At 37.4% G+C, this 21,664-nt stretch overlaps 1 protein-coding gene across 1 annotated transcript in view; it reads right to left on the bottom strand.

The window, feature by feature from the left end:
* Positions 1-1,878: 1,878 nt before the first annotated feature.
* The window catches only part of CWF19L2 (CWF19 like cell cycle control factor 2), a 65,030-nt gene continuing 45,244 nt past the window's right edge, over positions 1,879-21,664 (bottom strand). Inside the window, exons 15-18 of the mRNA XM_084895145.1 lie at positions 14,583-14,738; positions 11,964-12,044; positions 4,269-4,370; positions 1,879-2,546 (exon numbers count right to left, since the gene is read on the bottom strand). Coding sequence (XP_084751271.1) covers positions 2,403-2,546; positions 4,269-4,370; positions 11,964-12,044; positions 14,583-14,738 — 483 coding nt within the window. The 3' untranslated portion in view covers positions 1,879-2,402. The remainder of the gene's footprint in view (positions 2,547-4,268; positions 4,371-11,963; positions 12,045-14,582; positions 14,739-21,664) is intronic.

The raw sequence follows: 21,664 nt of genomic DNA on the forward strand, positions 1-21,664 counted from the left end.
TGTGAGACCCTCAGCAAAGGACCCAGGCAGTGTGCCTGACCTCCGACCCGCAGAAGTGGTGAGCTAAGTAATGTGTGTTGCTTTAGGCTGCTACCTTTGTGGTTGCAGCAATAAAAAAAAAAATGTTATGAATAAAACATTTGTGTTTAAATCTATCATTTATCTGCGTTGTGTTTTCTGTTTGTTCCATCTGTACTTTATTGCCCTTTTCCTCTGTTTTGTCTTCATTTGGATTAGATTATTTTGTCCCAATTTATCTTCTTTCTTGGCTGTTATAAATTTTTATGTGCCTGTTTTTTTACTTTAGGGTTTGCTTTAGAGTTCATCGTGTTTATTAAGTCTAAATTCAAGTTATATCACACTGCTTCAAGTGTAGTGTAAAACCTTATAATAATGTACTTCCATTTTTCCCTTCCCACCTTTGTGTTATTATTGCCATTTATTTTGCTTTTACATGTTATAAACTTCACACTAATTGCTTTTTGCTTAAACAGTAAAATATCCTTTAAAGAAATCAAAGAAAAAAAGCCCATATACAACCAAAGGACTTGTATGCATGCATATTAGCATAACCAATGGACACAGACACTGGGGTGGTGGGGGCTTGCCCGGGGTGGGAATGGCTGGGAGGAGAGGGGGAGTCAACTGGGGGAAAAGGAGATATATGTAAAACTTTAGACAATAATAAAAAGCCCATATATTTACCCAGGCATTCAGTGCTTTTTTGTACGCTTGATCGTTTTTTACTGGATGCCAGACACTGAATTGTATGTTGTGACTACTGGATATATTTTTATCCCTATAAATATTTTTGAGCTTTGTTCTGGGATACATTTAAGTTATTTAGAAACAGTTTCTGTTTCTTCTTCTTTTTTTAATCCTTACCAAGGACATACTTAGAGGAGGGAGAGAGGGAAAGAAGAAAGGAGAAAGAGAGAGAGCAGGGAGGGAGAGAGGGAGGGAGGGAGGGAAGGAGGGAGGGAGGGAGGATATCAATTGGTTGCCTTCCATTAAGAGCCCTGACCAGGAATCGAACTGGCAACCTTTCAGTGCGACACTCAACCAATTGAGCCACTCCAGCCAGGCTAGAAACAGTTTGATCTCTTTGCGTCTTGCTTTGAAGACTTGTCAAGACTAGATCAGTGTTAAGTCTTTAGATGATTCTTCACTACACACTACCATTCTGTGTGCTCTCCCCCATTCCTGGTCAGTCCTGACCTTTCCATTCCTGCTCATGAGAAATGTCAGCTCTGCTCGGCCCAGGCAGTGAACTCTGCCTCTCAGGTAGTCTCTGCACAGGGTGCACTGGTCAGTGCAGACACTAGCCGGGACCTTCTGAAGACTTCTAGAGTTCTCTCTGGGTGGTAATCCTCTCTCCAGTAACCTGACCCATTGTCTTGATCTCCCCAGACTCCCACAGCTCCATCCCTCCACTCGTTAGTTGAACAGGCTCTGCCCAGACCCCACTCACCTGGCCCCCCGAGAAGGGAATGCTCTGAACACAGTAAGACGGGCAGTCTCAGGGCTCATCTCGTCGTTTCCCATCTCTTAGGGACACTGTACTTTCTAGCCTGATATCCCAGGTCTCAAAAACCACCGTTTCATAGATTTTTAGGTTGTTTTAGTCAGCAAGATAATATGACTACTTTGCCTTAGGTGGAAGCGTAAGTATTGAGTTATTTCTTACGAAAAAGAAGAGTTGAACCAAGGGTAGTAACCAACACAACACAAAAGCAATCATTTGGCTGCAATTTTTAACTTTCATACAAATCCCAAAAAACTGTAAATTGTGTTACTTAGAACAATTACTCTTAAACTCACCAAAATTCAAAGACACTATTTAAAAATTCTAGAAATAAAAACAAATTATGAACATGCTATAATTCAATTCTTTATTACAGTTGGAATATTCTTTTTCTTTTAATAAAAAGAATAGCAGTGATACATATGCTACTGGTAGAAAATTAAGAGATCTCCAATAAAATGCTATGAAAAGAAATTTCAATTTTTACTGAATATGCCAACTCTTAATTTAAAAAGTGCAAAAGAAGTCAATCAATAGACTTGACGTTGACCCAATTCCTTCTGAACCAATGGTTTGTTATGCTTCCTGCCTAATCCTTCAGAAAAGTCTTTCCGTATGTACACAGAATAGTTCAACCCCAAACGTAGGCACAGAACAGGAACGTGAACAGGTCACCCGACACAGCTGGCCTCACGCTGGGTTGCCGCCATGAAGTCCACAGGAGCAGGTGGGGAGGACGCAACACAATCCAGCGATGTGCTCTGGTCAAAGACCCAGAGCACGACTCCCCGAGGACCTGAGGGTCAGCTGTCTATTAGGTGCAATGGAAATAGAACGGGAAGGAATCTGAAGAGGAGATAAATCCTGGAAGGTCTGATCAACATTTTTTACTTTTGGTGAAGTCAAATGGTTTCCACCACTGAGCAAATTGCAGTGCTTTCTTCCTCTGGTCCTCAAAGCTTTCTCGGACCCCTTTCCTCCAAAGTCGAGGCTCTATATCCAGCATCCCACCAATGATTTCCTTTTAAAGAATGAGAAAAATACAGACACGTGTATGTATAAATACTGGAAACAGGAATGAAACGACTTGTTTATTCTGCTAATAAATATAGCAATAAGTAGTTTCAGTGAAAATGTCCAAATTTTACATAAAGATTAGTTTCAAGCTAAAAAAACAAAAAAATCTGGTTTTCAATTAGTTCTAACTATGCAAACTCTGTAATCTTAGGAGTCTCCCTGCCAAGCAATTTGTCCATTCTGTGGCCTGTTAGCACATTTACCAGACAGCAGCAAAAGGAGGAAAAGAAAGTGAAATTTAATTTATTTGATCCTTATTAGCTGCTCTGGTTTGAAAACTAATCAACATCTAATAATTATTAACTTGGTTGTTCAACTGCAGTTGAATTTCAGGCTAATGTCCTCTCTGCTATCCAGTATATTTATAAACCAATTGTGGTAGGGGAGAGAGTGGGGGGCGTGGGGGGGGGGGGTTGGAAGAAGTTATAGAGGGAATAATTGATGATGGAAAAAATAAAAATCTAAGATTTATAAAAAAATAAAATAAATGATAATTTACTTCAATTTCACTAAAATGAAGTTTAAAAAAAGTAAATTTTGTCATGTTCAATGACAAAATTCTGTAATTACTGAGTAACAACAGACTGTTTCACAACAATGAAAACAAATTTCTTTCTAGTGAACTCTGGAAAAAAATATTGTGAAAATTCTCAAACAAGTTTCTGTAATGTATCTCAACAGTTGAAAGATGCTGGTTAATCCTTTCAAGGACATAAGCATAAAACGTTTCTAATCCAAACCTGAGGGGTTGAGATTCCTCTTGATACCTCTCTTCTCCATTGTAGAAGATGGTCTTTGATGGTAGATAAAGTGGGGAGGGAGCACAGGGAACCCTGGGAATTCATCAGGGCTCCTCTCATTAGAGGATGATCTGAGAGGAAAGGTGGAGCCACCCTAGAGTCACTTGTAGAGCTATTATTGCCTGGACTTCTTTAGACTGCCTAAGTGGTTATGTTAATCTTATTCTAATCCCTGACGAAGGCTTATCCACCACCCAGAATCTTGGCAGACACACAGGAAGACTATATCCCTAGAAGGCAATCTGCAGTAATGAAAAGAACCTACTGGCCATAAAAGATCTACACTCCAATATTTTCCCAGAAACTACATGTGTAAAATGTACGATTCTTAAAATATACAGTGCTTACTTATAAATGAGGAGGTGAGACCATTTGCTCTCTAGTTCAATCATGAGTGCATGTACCCCTGGTTCTGCCATTTATTAGCAAATTATGTTGGGCAAATTATATAACCTCTCTGAAGCTCAGTTTCTTCATCTGTAAAATGAAAGTAATAACAATATCTATATAATGATGTTGTGAGAATTAAGTGAATGCTCAGAACTATACCTGTGTCAGTGTAAAGCCTCTGTAAATGATAGCAATTACCAATCTCAGCACGAGGCTGGCTGATTCCATAGGAAAACACTACAGTCATTGTTAACACTGCCAACAAATCTTTGGTTCCAAAGGGGCATTCCTGACTGTACAACTATTCTGGGTTAATGTTATTAATAGATGCTAGGCTGTACCTCTAAAAATTGGGTGGAACAGTACTCACCAACCTCGCTGTATACTGTGTCTAAAGTTTTGTTTTGACTTCCCTTCAAAAGAAAAGTGCTACTAAATGGATAAACACTCGAATGTTATTAAATTTGTGAGCATACCTTTCCAAAATAATGAGGGAATTTGTGTTGATCTTCAATGACATGAGCAAATCCTCCTTGAAGACCAAAATCCACAGAGAAGTAAGGTAAGCCTTTAGGCACCTAAATAAATAAATAAATAAATCACATGTAAATAAATACAACACGAAATCATGCTTAATCCCTCTTTCTGCTGTCTGGCATATCAATAACTAAGTATCCCTCAAGAAAAGTAAAAAAAAAAAAATAATAATAATAATAATAATAAAAAGTTGAATTTCTAATATAGAAATACTGAGGCAATGACCTAACACTCTAAAAAACACATTTTATTTGGTAGCGTTTCAGGCAGATAGCTCTTCATAATCCAACAATTTCATCAAAACCAATTATTTTTAGGAATCCAAAATGGCAGCAGAGTAAGTGGAAACTATGATGACACTCTCCCAGGACCAAACTGGAATACAGTTGAAATATAGGAAAAGCATCCTGAATAATCAACTGAAGACTGGCTAGAGAGAATCCCGATAACCAAGGTCGGGGAGTGGAGATCCCATAGTGGCTGTAGGAAGGGTGGGGAGCGAAAGGGCTGGCCGGGCTCCCACAGGCAGCAGATGAAATTAGGGAGGGATATCTCAGCTGCAGGGGATTCCCACTGAGAACTAGGGCCACCCAGCAGAGAGCACCACAAATGAGAAAGGTGCCACATAACATCTGGCTGTGAAAAGCAGTAGGGTTGCTGCCTGCCAGGGACATTCAGCTGGAAATGCAGGAAGACTCTTAAAGGGCCAATCCACATTTTCTTGTACAGCCACTCACCTTGGGCTCTGACAAAGGGAGGGCAAAGTGAACTAAAGCTGTGTGAGGAAATTCTAAGGTTGGGGACACTGGGTTTAGAGATTGGAAGGCAGCCACCCCAATTTCCTGTGCTGAGTCATTCCCTCAAGCTGCAGAGGACATCTTTCTCAGAGAGACCTTTATTATCCAGGCAGCTTTTGCCTGTGTGGCAGCAACTATCCCACCCTGTTGGAAAATCTCTCACCCTACCCTGTAGAATCTACATCCTGTTGTCGTTGATAGCCTGAGGCTGAGACTGAATAACAATCAGACTGTAGGCAGAAGTGGATCTCTGGTGGTTTTTAGTCCTTGCCTGATCTAACTCACAGCCTGGGGCTAGGGAAAGCAGACCTTGTTGCACATATCTGTCCTTTTCAAATACACTAAGCACCAGCAGAGGAAGCCACAAGTTGTGCATTGCTTTATAGCTCCAAACATGGTGCCCAGAGCCAGTCACCAACAGATTCTGAGAGTGAAAGAATGGGGAAAAAATTTCCCAGGCAAATGGAAATGAAAAAAGAAAGCTAGGGTAGCAATTCTCATTTGACAAAATAAGACTTCAAAATGAAGACCATCATAAGAGACAAAGAAAGCCACTTCATAATACTAAAGGTAATGATTCAACAAGAAAATATAACCCTTGTAAACATATATGCATTCAATATAGGAATGAATAACATTCCTATATTCAGTCTTACACTAGATCAAATGGATCTAAGTGATATTTACAGAATATGCCACACCAAAGCAATAGAATATACATTCTTCTCAAGTGCACATGGAACATTCTCAAAGATAGACCACATAAAAGGGCACAAAACAAGTCTATACAAATTCAAGAAGACTGATATAATACCAAGAATCTTCTCATATCACAATGGTATCAACTTAGAAGTCAACTAAAATAAAAACACTCAAAAACATTCAAACACATGCAGGCTAATAGCATGTTATTAAACAAAGAATGGGTTACCAATGAGATCAAGCAAGAAATAAAACACTTCCTGGAAACAAATGAACACACAACCACCCAAAACGTATAGGACATGGTGAAAGCAGTCCTGAGAGGAAAGTTCATAGCACTTCAGGACTACCTCAAGAAACAAGAAAAAGGACTAATAAAGTATCTAACCCTACAACTAAATGAACTAGAAAGAGAACAACAAGAGCCCAAAGGAAGTAGAAGGAAGAAAATAATAAAGATCACAACAGAAATAAATGATATAGAGACAAAGAAAATGGTACAAAAGAAAAATAAATACAAGAGTTGGTTCTTTGAAAAGATGAAACTCTAACCAGACTCATCAAGAAACAAATAAATATAAGTAGAGATGAAAGAGATGATATAACAACAGACACCATAGAAATACAAAGGATTATATGCAAACAAACTGAACAATCTGGGTGAAATGGACAAATTCCTAGAAACATACAATCTTCCAAAACTCAATCAGGAATAATCAGCTGCCAATAGCAGTAATTGAAGCGGTAATTAAAAAACTTCCAGCAAACAAAAGTCCTAGACTGGATGGATTTACAGATAAATTTTATCAAAAACAGTATGAAGTTTTCTCAAAATATTAAAAATGGAACTTCCATTTTACCCAGCAACCCCACATCTGTGAATATATCCTAAAAACCGAAAAACACCAATTGGAAAGAACATATGCACCCCTATGTTCATAGCAGAGTTATTTATAATAGCTTAGGTTTGGAAACAGCCCAACTGCCCATCAGTAGATGAATGGATAAAAAAGCTGTGGTACATTTATACAATGAAATACTATGCAGCTGTAAAAAAGAGGGATCTCTTACCCTTTGGGACATGAATAGATCTGGAAAATATTATGCTAACTAAAATAGACCAAACTGAGAAAGATAAATGTCACGTGTTCTCATATATTTGTGGAATCTAATGTACTGACCAACATAATAAGACTCCAAGTGGTGAGGCATGGAACAGATGGCCATGATGTGGGGTTGTGGGGCAAGAAGAACTTATATACCAGTACATATATACAAAGAACTTATATAGCAGTGTATATATATAGCCCATGGACACAAGCAATAGGATAGTAAAGACCTGGGGAGTTTGTAGGGGCTGAGAGGAGGGGCAAAGGGAGGGAAAATGGGAGGTATCAACAATAAAGAATACATTTTAAAAAATAATAAAAGTAAAAAAAAGTGGATAACTTGAGAGTAGATAGTACAGTGTAAAGAAAGTGGTCATCTTGAAATAATACAAAGCAATTAAAATTAGGGCTAACAAGAGTTTTTCATGTTATAGGAAAAGTGTAAGTAAAAACAAATCAGTTTACAAAATATGCAGAAAAATGTGTTACTGTTTTATGACTTTGTGTTTTTATATTTTCACATTTTAAAAATATAAACATGTGTGAACTAGAGTATTAAGAAAAAATAAAGATACAGATAGAGCTCTAATCACAGTACTGATTCTTGTAACAGGCAAGTTATTCAGCATCTCTGAGTCTCATGAGAACTGTGAAGAGCTCAGAGGTTTGCTGGGAGGATCAAAAAGGAAAGTGCTCATTAAGTGCATGGCCCCGTGCCCGGCACAGACAAGATTACTCAAATGTTACTTTCTTTTCTGCTTCTCAAACAACAGTACTTTGTGCAAAACTGGTGGTTAAAGAAAAGAAGGATGGAAGACTCCCATCAAATATTTTTGCTACCTGAAGCAGATCATGTGCGAAACAATGAATCTGAATGGCTAAAACAATGTTATAGAAGTACATCAACTAAAGGACGTACTTGGAGGGAGAGAGAACTTCAGGAAGCGATTTGTGATGACAATGCCCATGCCTTTTGTTTGGATTGTACTGTGTTTGGCAGAATGATGGCCCCCTAAATATGCCAATAACTTAATCCATTATGTGCCATGAATACGTTGCTTTATATGACAAAAGGGATGTTGCAGATACAAATAAGTTATGGATCTTGAAATGGGGAGATTATCCTGGGTTATCCATTGGGCCCAATGTAATCACAATAGTACTTCTGAGAGAGAAACAAGAGGGAGCGACTCAGAGAAAGATTGGAAGGTCCTACACTGCTGGCTTTAAAGATGAAGGAAGGCACCATAGACCATGGCACGCAGTGACTTATAGAAACTGGAAAAGGCACAGGAACGGATCCTCCACTGGAGCCTCCAGAAAGAATGCAGGCCTGCTGAATACCTTGACTTCAGCTCAGGGAAACTCATCTTCTCACTGTGACCTCCAAAACTCTAAGATAATAATAAATCTGTGTTGCTTTATACCACTAAGTTTGTGGTAATCTGTCACACCAGCAATCGGAAGTTAATAAACACACCAAATCCTAACAATCTACGGCATAACTGCCAAGATGGCACAGCCAACTCTCCGCTACGTTTAACGAAGAACAGCTCCTCCTGTGTGCTCTCGCTGAGGCTGCCGAAGGAACAGCCTTGCTACCGGAGTTGTTAGTCAGCAGGCATTGGGAAGGCGCTACTTTCAAAATATAGCATTTATCTTTCCTTGCCTTAACCAGCCAGAGAGAGAAAAGTTAAAAACTTGGCACCATTCTTAAAAAGTACTGATAGAGTTACCTGTTTTTTACAATTCCTACAACTGCAAAACTATTTTATTTATGATAGAAAAACTGTAGTATTTGAATTTTCTCCTTTTAATATTCCAGATATCACTCCTGACTTCTTATAATTATTCTTGAGCTTGAAGGTCTCTGAGAAAATTACAATTTTCTTTAAAAAAAAAAAAAAAATCAGTCCTTAAATGTGTTAGATGTTTTTCACAAAAATACCTTAAAAGTCACATTTAAAAGTTAACAAAGAATTCATATGAAATCTCAATATAATAGCCTTGGAACAAAAATGGCCAGTTTCTTGACAAGTTATTTAGTATCATGGCATCTCCCCTGCAATGAACATTCAGAACTATTTCTCTTGTATATTTCCATAAATTCACACTACACTGCAAAGATATTAAAAGACCCAAGAGAGAATAAACAAGATGGACATACAAAGAGAAACTTATACTCACATAGTGAGGAAAAATATAAATCAAGAAAAAATCAGAATTAATTACAAATATTTGAATCTCTACTAAAAGCCAAGAATCTACTTTGAAAAAAAAATCAATTACCCATTATTTGCCATGAATATGTTGGCAAATAATGGATAAAAGCTCCAAAAGGCAGTTCAAATACTTTATGAAATTACCAAGGACAAAAAGCTCTTAAAACACATATAATGAGGATTTTTTGTGTTTCTTTTTCAGAATAAAAATAATATCAAAATAACTCAAGATTGTTCACTTCATGCTCAAAACACTTTTATCACTTTAAAATGACACTGGAAAGCTTGTTGACCTAACAATTGACCTGCTTTGGAGTTATTCTTATACTCAAGTTCTCTTCACAATTCTATCACATAATTGCTAAATCCTAAAGCTAAGATGGACCTCAAAAACTCACTGACTCCTTCCTCACCTGCTATGATTCTCAGATGCAGCAATATCTAGGATTGGAAAAAGCAATTGGTGCTCTATTTGAAACACTTCAAAGTTGAATATACAACTACTAAGGATTGGGAATCCGTTTTTTATTTTCCATATTTGTTGTTAAATATTAAAACCCTCTGAGTACTTCTAGGAGAGTCTTTATGTATTGTTTTTAAGTATGTTGTCTAGCTCAATTCACTAGCAAGGGAAAATAAAAAAACCATAGAAAATATTTTACCTCTGAATTAAAATTATTTTTGATAATGCATGAAATTTGAATATTCTGACAGGGATATAATACATGTAGTAAGGAATCCTATCATTCACATGTACCAGGAGTCCAGCTTTCCAAAAGAAGAAGTGGGAGAAAAATATTCTAGTGATATCTACTACTAGAATAGGGTAGGCAAACTTAAGAAACTTACAAAAGTTTCCACTTAAATAAACTATTTGGAGGCTTTGCAGATCATAGTTTCTGTCATAACACTCAACTCTGCCCTTGTACCATGAAACCTGCCAAAGATAATAGATAAACTTCGCAGATCATAGTTTCTGTCATAACACTCAACTCTGCCCTTGTAGCATGAAACCTGCCAAAGATAATAGATAAACATGAAACCTGCCAAAGATAATAGATAAACCCTGCACAGGCGGCAGGGTTTAACACACAGCCTGAGGTTCCAAATCCTGCCCTCAGTATAAGCTCCGTCAAGTCAGGGATCATCTCTGTTTTGTTCCACTATGTATGAAAAGCACCTAAATAGTGCCTGGTGAATAGGAGGCACTCAATAAACACCTGTAGATTAAATTACACTTTTAATAGAAAAACAAAATGGAATTCACAAGTCTATCTTTATTTCGTTTCATTTCTATTTCCAAAAAGAGAAAGGTCATTAAAAAATTACTCAACTTATGTGAACCTTACCTCTAAACACTGATCTGGGTGTGCTCCCCTCCCAGAAGCAAGCCAGTGTCTTTCCCTTCCCTTTCCCCTTCCCCTCTGCTCCACACCTGTGTATCTCCTACACTCTAAGGGACCCCACGAGATTTGCATCCAGAGGAGCACTGGGCAGCAGCAGCTTGTCCCAGGCTAAACCCCGAATCTGTCTCCAAGGCCCCCTTTTCTTTGATTTTTCAGTGAGCCAGAGCAGCCCAGCCTACGCTCTCTCCTGTTTCTTCTTCTATCTCAAGCCCTTTTTTGTTTCCCTGTCCCTGGCTTTAATAAGCGCCTTCTCAAAATCAAAAATTTAAAAAGTTGATCTGTAAATCAGTATTAAACTAGGAAAAATGGTGGGGATATTCCCCATAATAAACCTGTAATCTAACTCAACTACTTGAAAGGGACATAACAGGAAACCTTTGTATAAAAAAAAAAGCAACAAAAAAAAAAATGAGCCGAAACCAGTTTGGCTCAGCGGTAGAGCGTCGGTCTGCGGACTGAAAGGTCCCAGGTTCGATTCCGGTCAAAGGCATGTACATTGGTTGCGGGAACATCCCCGGTAGGGGGTGTGCAAGAGGCAGCTGGTCGATGTTTCTCTCTCATCGACATTTCTAGCTCTCTATCCCTTTTTCCTTCTCTCTGTAAAAAATCAATAAAATATATTAAAAAAAAAAAAAAAGAAAGAAAGAAAGAAAGAAAGAAAGAAAGAAAGAAAGAAAGAAAGAAAGAAAGAAAGAAAGAAAGAAAGAAATGCGTCCAGGTGGGTAGCCCAGGTGGTTAGGGCATCGCCATAAGCCAAGGTTACAGGTTCCATCCCAGGTCAGGGCACACACAAGAAACCAATGAATGCATAAATAAGTGGAATAACAAAATCAATGATTCCCTCTCTCTTTCTGTCTCTCCCTCCCTCTCTCCATCTCTCTCTCTCTCTCCCTCCTTCCCTCTCTTCATCTCTCTCTCTCTCTCCTCTCTCTCTCTCTCTCTCTCTCTCTCTCTCTCTCTCCCTCCCTCCCCCCTCTCCCTCTCTCTCTCTCTCTCTCTCAAAAATCACTTAAAACAACAATGAAAAACAAGCTCAAAAATCAAAATAGAGCCTCTAGAAAAATGTCTCCCATTGTACTTCTGTGACAAGAAAGCCTCACTCACCACTGCCCCACTGTGGCCGAGAAGCACAGGACAGGAGCTCTCGTGGCAGGGTCTGATGGCTAACTACAATGGCAGAGGGCAGGAGGGGCAGGAATAAACATTCCAATAAGCATCTGAACAAATATGCATTTGCTAGATCAGGCAGAATGAAAAGAAATCCTTCTTCACCTGAAGAATCAGTTACTTCACATTTGGTCATTCAGCCAAACGGTTCCTTCCTCAAATAAGATGTGGAAATTAATGAAGATCCTTAACACTAGGGTAATTTCTTATATTGGAAAAAAAAATACTTACAGATTTTCTGATATCTTTGGAAGACAGATCGATCAATTTCTTGTTCATAGACCACTCCTCATCAGATTCCATTATGGCTTTCTAAGAAATAGCCATTTGTTAATGAAAAATAATATATATGTAAATACAAGGCAGTTTAAAAAACTCAAATACAGTAAATGAATTACAGGGTATATTATAAGTGGTAAGTCATTATTTTGAGTGGACGGGCTTTAATTTGAGTTACTTAAAATTGGAACTTCTTGATTTTTTTAAAAGTCCTACCTTTAGTAAAGAGAGTTTTCTCATTCTTAACTCTTGTACTGAAGTTAAGTTCAGCTCAACTTTACATGAATAAAGCCATCTTTAATACAACCAACCAATCTACTATTGCACAAAATTATGAATATAAAAGGTCACAAATTCCTTCGTCTTTTCATAGACAGCTACTACAAATAAATACACTTAGTTTTATTGCTTTTTTCAAATATGAAAAGAGTAATTCCTATGCCTTCTAGCAACCAAGTAGTGAAAACTATTTCTGGACATATAACAAACAAGTAAAAATGCGGGGGGCGGGACACACGACACACATAGAAATGGCAATATAATACTTTCTAGTCTAAGCAATAGACTAAAATTTATGGTAAAGAAATAATAGAAAGAAAGGCTAGGGTGATTAATATAAAATAATCTCTTTTTTATACAGTACTAGAGGCTCAGTGCACAAATTCGTGCACAGGTGGGGTCTAGCTAGCCTCCCCCAACCAGGGTAGATCAGGCCAGGGGAAGGGGCCGAAGGTGGTTGGCCAGCTAGCCCCGCCTCCTGGTTCAACTCCTAGTTGAACTGCTCGAACTTGTAGTCAAGGGGACAATTTGCATATTAGCCTTTCATTATATAGGATTGTAATTAATGAAGCAACTTCTAATGATGAAATTAACATTCAAATAACACAATTTAAATACATCAGATATACTGCTGCTCCCTATTTAAAAAGCATGGGTTGCCCTAGCTGGTTTGGCTCAGCGGACTGTAGGCTCCATCCTCAGTGGGGGGCATGCAGGAGGTAGCTGCTCAATGTTTTCTCTCATCACTGATGTTTCTATTTCTCTCTCCCTCTCCCTTCCTCTGAAATCAATAAAAATACATTAAAAAAATTAAAGGCATGGGTTACTTGTGTTGGCACTATAACGTAGCACATTCTATTTAAAAATTGAGCCAAATCCGCCCCACCAGTTTGGCTCAGTGGTCGGCCTGTGGACCAAAGGGTCCCAGGTTCAATTCCAGTCAAGGGCACATACCTTGGTTGCAGGCTCCTCCTCAGCCCAGACCCTGGTTAGGGCTCATGCAGGAAGCAACCAATCGATGTTTCTCTCACATCTATGTTCCTCTCTTTCCCTTTCTCTTCCACTCTCCCTAAAAATCAATGGGAAAATATCCTCAGGTGAGGATTAACAACAAAAATTTAAGCCAAATCCAATAAATGCATCTTTAATGATCATATGGTGTGCCCCATACCTCCATGCCTATAGTCACAATGAATCAGGATTATATCAGTTCAAAACAACAAACAATAGGCACTGAAGAACAGTACAATATCTCTCAACTGATTTTCTTTAACATAGGATTTACATTGCCATCCTATACTGACTAAACATTGCATTTGCAAGTCTTCCAACAGTATCTCACAAAACATTACCTCATTTTTTTTATTGGGCACGTTACTATTTCATGTATGGTTCTACACTTATGTATTTATATTAGTCTACTAAACTATACTGTATTCAGATCAGCATCAGACACATGCTATTTATTTATTAAGTTTCTTGAATATTATAACACTTAAGCAAGAACTGTAGTCATTTACTATATATCCAAAAATGTATGTCAAAGTAAGACATCAGTTTCTCTTTATAAATAGCATAATGAAGTATGAAATACTAAAACTTGCAACAATAACTTGCTTCAGCAATTGCTATTTGTACTGTTAGTATGTAACTGTCTATGGCTCTCATGAATTTCAATGATAAGTTTTCTAGAGTATGACTATAATTTTGATTTGGAAGTACTTAAGGTAAAACTATTTTTCATTTGAAAAATGAGAAATTGGAATAGTAATTATAAATTATCATTTGATGTTACATGCACACTTATAAAAAATATGTGAAAATATTTTCACATATTTTCCACTACATAATTTCACGTATTTAAGCATGCTGCCCTAACCAGTTTGGCTCAGTGGATGGAGCATTGGCCTGTGGACTGAAGGGTCCCAGGTTCCATTCTGGTCAAGGGCATGTGCCTTGGTTGCGGGAACATACCCAGTAGGGAGTGTGCAGGAGGCAGCTGATCGATGTTTCTCTCTCATCAATGTTTCTAACTCTTTATCCCTCTCTCTTCCTCTCTGTAAAAAATCAATAAAATATATATATTTTTAAAAAGGCATGCTTTTCAAGGCCAAAAAATCCAAAATTTCTTTCCATAGAAATTTATAAAGAATTTTTTGTGATTTAATTTATGTCTTCATATAACATAAAATCTTATTTAAGTACACTGGAGAAAAAATACAAAATAAAGATAACTATATTCATAAAACTGCACTGTAGCAAGGTACTCATGTAAAGACTATCTGTAAATACCTTAAAATAGATGGGCGCCATGTCACCCACTTCCTTTGGGACAGGAATGCATTCATAAACCATATGATACTGTTTCTTCATGCTCATGTTAGTTTCTAAAAAGACGCAATCCAACCCTTTATCTTCAAACATCTTTACCAATGATTTTCTAAACATCTAAAGAAAGGAAAACATAAAGCACTTAGGAAAACATAAAGGTAAAGCACTTACAGAAGATTCAAAATATGAAAATAATTACAAGTACAATGAATCCCTTTAAAATAAAAGACAAATTGTAAACTACACCAGAACTACATGTTACTTTGTAGCTGCTTTACTTTCTAAATCCACTACATAATTTCACATATTTAAGCAACATTTTTTAAAACCGCAATTCACACTGAATAGTTTTATCTATATATGAAATGGTTCCAATAAACTAAAATAAGGAAAGAGATCAAGTCAAATTCAGGTGGTAAAATATGCAGACATTACAGTAAAATATAGAAAAACATCCATATGCCAAAAAAGGCAGCATCCTTTAATCCAGTAACAGACAAGCAGACTTCACTTCTAATCATTTCCCTATGCTCACAGCATCTTCATTTGCTGGTTCTCTCATGTCTGCTGACCCTTCACTTGTAACCTTGTGTATTGCAGTCCTACCAAGAATATGAAAATCAAATATACTAAAGATGAAAAGAGTAATTTCTCTTCCCAAATAGCTCATCATTATTACAAAATCCTTATTATTACTTTTTTTACTTATTTATTTTATTCACATTTCACACTCCTTGACCTGAGAGACTGCTGTCTGTACAGGAGCTTAGACATGGAGTCCACGATTTTAACATGTATTCACAGGCCACCCCTCATAGTATAGGAGGGAGCAGGGATTGGAAGAAGAAAGGTGAGCAGGCCAAAGACCAGGAGCCAACTCTCTCCATGGCACCATGTGCAGACCCCCAGGGTGTCTGAGAATTACAAATTCAAACTTGGCCTAGTAGAGTGTTATGCAAGTATATGTGTCCAAGTAGGGGAATGAAATACGTTTCATTTAGATTTATCAGCCTGATTTATAACTTTTAAATATCTTAATTAAAATTATTTTATTATGATATAGATCACATGTAGAAATAATACGGAGCAATCCCATGTGCTCTTAACCCAGCTTCCCCCAATGGTAACATTTTATAAAAGCACATACAATCAAGACAGTAATACTGATGCAGGTAAGATACAGAGCGACTCCAATACTATGAGGATGTCTCCTGCTGCCCTTTTCTCTCACGCTCACTCCCACCCCCATCTCCTTTCTTAAATCCTGGCAACAACCACTTTGTTCTACTCTCTTTAATTTTGTCATTTCAGGAAAATTATATACACTGAATCACATAATCTTTTGGGGTTGGTGTTCTTCACTTAACATAATTCTCCGGAGATCTGACCAGTCTGCTGCTCAGACACTGCCTAGAAGTTCAGGTTCCCCTCTCAGCCCCTGCTGACACCGGAAAAGGGAAGAGGCTGCTCATTACTGTGGGTAGGGGATGAACAGTCTGGTCCCAGCCAGGCCTCCACTGATCATTGTCACTCAGCACTGTTCCACCTTTCGCTCATTTTATGAAGTAAGAGCAAGTTGGAAAGGAAGGGAGGGAGGGAGGGAGGGAGGGGTCAAATAATTATAATTTGAGGTGAATTATAAGGGTACCTCATAAGCAACAAGCATGGGGTTCACTTTTCATTTCTGATGGCAGCAATATTAAGTTGAACACAGTCTCTCTTTTTTTTTATCGTTATTGTTGAAAGTATTACAGATGTCCCCCATCTTTCCCCCACTGACCTCCTCCACCCCACTCCCACCCCCTCCCCAGGCCTTCCTTCCCCACACTACTGTCTGTCTAAGGGCTATGCATGTATGCATATAAATTCTTTGGTTAATCTATTCCCACACCCCACTTCCCACCTTCCCTCTTCCCGGGCATACAAGAAAACCAAATTTCCCAGCCTCTCTGGGCTTAGGTGGGGCCGCATTTAGCTCTGAGCAATGAATGCAGGTAGAAATGGTATGTACCGACCGGGTGTTGATGCAGCTCAGAGGCAGTATGCCTTCTCATGTTCACTGCCTTCCATCCCAGGTGCTGAAAGAGAAGGACTCCACCACAGAACAGCCTCATCAGGGAAGGAGCCCGGATGCCTGAATTACCGCTTACAGGCGATCTGCCTTAGAGAACTGTCATCCAGTCCACTTTGGACTATGATATAAGAAATTAACTTTTGCTGTCTCAAACTACTGTGCATTGGGTTTTATTTGCAACCTAACTGAAGAATGACAAGATGGGCAATTCACTGACATCAGGGCTATGACTGAAGCGGCTGCTGAACCAGAAAGTGACAACAGTTAACCCTACTGTTCCCTCTGCTGAACTGTATGTCCAAATACAATAGTTACCTTCCTATGCCTCATACTATATGCACAAAACAACTAAAAAAGAAAATCAAGTGGGAAAATATGCACATTTGGCTTCAGAATATAGTTTATTAGGTCATCTCTATTTTGTTAACTGTTACTATGTTTGTAAATTTTTATTTATTATACATGTTTTCAATTAATTGTTAATTTACTTCATTTTCTAGTTCTGTAGAGAGAAAATAATTTTATATACTAGAAAAAGGAAAATTATTTTCTATATAAATGGAACTATATATTTGAAAACCAAACATTTTTGAAGAAGGGAAAAAGTGAATAAAAAGCAGCGACAATAAAAAAAATTTAGGCAATCCAAATTAGCTCACAAACTTCCTTCCTTCCTGTTTGTTCATAATCCTTTCTTGGTTTAATTGTTGAAGATAGTGAAGACAGACTCAAGATGTCATGAATTATAAATGAAAACTCAAAAGTACTAAATGAGTAGAGATAAAAGAATAGTTTGATATTATAAAATACATAAACATGCTAATAGCTTCGAGGATAATATTATTTAAGTATTTCTGCTCTATGAATATAAAAGATTTTAATTTTAAAATATGAGCTTAATGGTGTAATTTGAGATTACCAATTCCATTAAAGCAGGATTCCGCCCCTGGAGTTTAGTATAATGAATATACTATACATATTTAAATAATATTCATTTTTATAGTTATATGAAAACTAAACAGTGAAGAAAGCTCTTTAGTTCATTATAAGATACCAAAACTATTTTATGCTTCAGAAAGATATAGAGGTCCCATGTTATGGAGATAACATAAGATTTTCATATTCCTAGTAGAAAATACTTTTGGGTAATCACTATTTTCCGCATTTCTAAGCTATGATTATTCACCTAATTTCCTCATTTAGTTAACACACCTGAACTAAAATTCCTTACAATATACTTAAGTAAACAACCCTACAGGCTGTTATAATTCTTAATATGTATTAAGTCACATCACACAAAAATCAGGTTGGTATGAGTAAACAATTTTGAAATGAAAATGAAAGTATTTTCCTTAAAAATATCAAAGCTATCATATAATATTATTCCTATTATTTATTAGGTTTTCTAATAGAACTTGTTAAAGTTCTAAAGGTAAAGTTACCCAAGGATAAATATTATAAGATAGAACAGAACATACACATTTAAATCTATACCCTTCACAGAGTTACCCCTCAAAAATGACATTAATTTTTAAAACAGCTCAAAATGACTAGAACAAAGGATGAGAGAAAACACTAAAGATCAGATCGCCCAGGATTATCTGACTTAAACACTGGAAGCGGGTCACACCTGGGTGGTGTAGGGGAGGAGCTTAGCAGGGACAGGAAAGAAGAGAGCCAGGCTGCAGAGTCCTCAGAAGGCTCCGGACCTGGCAGCACCAAGTAACTGAGGAAGTGAAGTGAAGGTGTGGTGGAAAACAGAAGGGGCCCTGGCTGGGCGGCACAGTTGGCTGGAGCAGTGTCCCATACACCGAAAAGCTGTGGGTTCCTTAAAAGTGAAGTATTTTCTACTAGGATATGGAAATTTAATGTTATCTCCATAACATCTGATTTCTCTATCTCTTTGAAGGATCCCAGTCAGAGCACATACCTCGGGTCTGTGTGGGTCAGATCCCTGGTCAGGGCATGTAAGAGACTCAGCCAATAGATGTTTCTCTCTCACTCTTTCCCTTCCTCTTTCTCTCAGATATCGATAAACATATCCTCCAGGCAGGATTAAAAACAAACAACCCAGATGGCATAGGTGAAAGTCTTTAAGACTCCAGAGGCCCTCCTCCACACCAGCAGAATACTAAAGGATTATCCTTTGTAGAAGGCGGCTGGGCTAAGAAAACCAGATAGCTGAGATTCTACAGTCTGAAAATGGACATTATATTTAAATGTTCAACATTTTGGCACTCCAGCCGTTTCCCTGACTCAGCTCCCAGAACACTGACCAGCTGGCTTTAATGCTCGAGGCAAGAGATTAAAAGGGTCTTTCTAGAGATTCTGATTGGCCCCAAGAAAAAGACCTAAAGGTACCCACACTAGAGGTTTCCCAATGGAATGGCCCCATCACATCTCTCCACAGTGAGGTCCACTGTAGATGAGAATCAAGGACTCTACCACCATACTGCTAATTTGGGATATTTAAAAAATGGACTTATAACATATGTTCATGTCAAACTGGTAAAAATAAATTTTAAAGGGGATGGAATTTCACTATGTATTTAACAAACCTAAAAATCTGGAACTTATTCATTTGAAATTTGTGATTATTCCCATATGTTCCGCTGAAACTTATCTTTGCATTTTTATTAAATATAAAATCTAAGATTAAATTTAAATGTTACTAGAGGATGGTGAAAAAGTCATTTGAAAGAAATGGCTCCTTAGCCGAGACCGGTTTGGCTCAGTGGATGGAGCGTCGGCATGCGGAATGAAGGGTCCCGGGTTCGATTCCAATCAGGGGCATGTACCTTGGTTGCGGGCACATCCCCAGTGGGGGGGTGCAGGAGGCAGCTGATCGATGATTCTCTCTCATCGATGTTTCTAACTCTCTCTATCCCTCTCTCCTCCTCTCTGTGAAAAATCAATAAAATATATATTTAAAAAAATGGCTCCTGCATTTGCAAACAATATATTCATTTTTTTAAATATTTTTATTGATTTCAGAGAGGAAGGGAAAGGGAGAGAGAGATAGAAACATCAACGATGAGAGAGAATCATTGATCAGTTGCTTCCTGCACACCCCACACAGGAGATGGAGCCTACAACCCGGGTATGTGCCCTGACTGGGATTCAAACTTTGACCTCCTAGTTCATAGGTTGATTCTCAACCACTGAGCCACACAGGCTGGACTGCAAACAATATATTTTGCTAGCTCTAATCATTTTTTAAAATATATTCTCTAAAAGAGGTAAATAGCCATATGGATATTTACCAGGGTATAAGTTGAGTTTTTATACATATTTGGAAGTAAAAAAAATAAATAAAAAGCTACATTTCTTTAAATATGCAAGAATTCAGATATTTTATTCATTTACTATCTTACAGCAATTTACAACTTTTAACAATTTTTCTTTTTATCACACACACACAGAGAGCTGTAATGCCATTATTCGTATGAAACAATTTGGTTTTTCTTCCCTCACTCAATATTCGGTAATTCTCATGGCTTACAAAATCTGCTAAACTATAATGTAACCTGTACTAGAATATGCCATCCATTTGGGCAGAATTAATGAATGTACTTATCTCTGCATTTCTCTCAACACTTGGATTATCTTATACTCATGTATTCAGTATATGTTGTACTGAATAAATTCCTTCTTTATCTACCTCAATGTGTTTCATAAAGTAGCTTAATTTCTTACAGAAATATACAACACACAGACTTGATTCCTGTATTACCTAAAATCTTTCTGGCACTATATTTTGTTCTAAATAAAATCAGTTTTGATATATAAATTTTTTGTTTTATATGAGTACCACTTTTTTCATTCTTTTTTTTTTTTTTAATTGATTTTAAAGAGAGGAAGGGAGATGGAGAGAGAGAAACATCGATGAAAGAGAAACATCCATCAGCTTCCTCCTATAAGGCCCCACTGGGGCTGGAGCCCATAACCTGGGCATGTGCCCTGACCAGGAATTGAACCGGCGACCTCCTCTTGCATAGGTTAACGCTCAATCCCCTGAGCCACATGGGCTGAGAAATATATATACTTTTTAAAAGCACTTCAGAAAAGTCCAAAAATAATTCTGAAAACTGAATTTGCATATTTTTCACTTGAAATTATTTATTGCATTGGCATCCATTACTAGGGGGAAAAAATTTTTTTCACATCAAATATGTTAGTCCACATTCTTACCCTTGCTTGGCAATAGATGCATTAAAACAGTCTGTCCTTTAACTTTCCCAGCAAAAACTTAAATATTCCCGGGAGAAAGAGACTTGAATTTCATTCAGTGCAGTTAAAATATCACCTCTTTTGACATCTTTACCGGCATCATGAAAAGACTAGACTAGTATATAGTCTCTTTTGAAGTCTAACCATTTTCACATTTTTCTAGGTAGAAGTTCCTATATCCATAGGTCAGATATTAAAAAAAACCAAGAGTTTTCATTCTTTCTTTCTTGGTGATTATGAGGACTTGAAATAATTCAGCAGCAATTTCAACCATACTATTGTGCCTTTCAATTTCTTAAAGCCCCCTGAATCCAAACTCTGGGCCAGGTTATAAAGGGAAAAGCGCAAAAATTAAAGCTGGTAACAAATCCCCGCAAAAATCACAACAGCAGAGACAGTCATTTCCATTACAGAAAAATAAAACAACTGCTGAATATAAAAATCTAACTTCCAAAATTTATTTTTCATTATCTAAAAATATCTTTCTTTTGGCTGTAATTTATTAGCTTGATTATCTCATGTTTCACAAATACACAGATTAAAAATCTTACACTGACTTTTTTAAAGTAAAAATAATAATTACTTTGCCACAGTTTATATAGTAGACAAAAGCTTTCAGATGAACACCTGAAACTAAAATGTTATATGTCACTGTATCTCAATTTAAAAAAAAAAAAGTGTGTTTTTTTTTAAACTTTCAAAATATGGCCCTGGATGGGTAGCTCAATTGATTAGAGTG

Source organism: Pipistrellus hanaki, assembly GCF_964339955.1.
Source record: "Pipistrellus hanaki genome assembly, chromosome: 9".
Classification (NCBI taxonomy): Eukaryota; Metazoa; Chordata; class Mammalia; order Chiroptera; family Vespertilionidae; genus Pipistrellus; species Pipistrellus hanaki.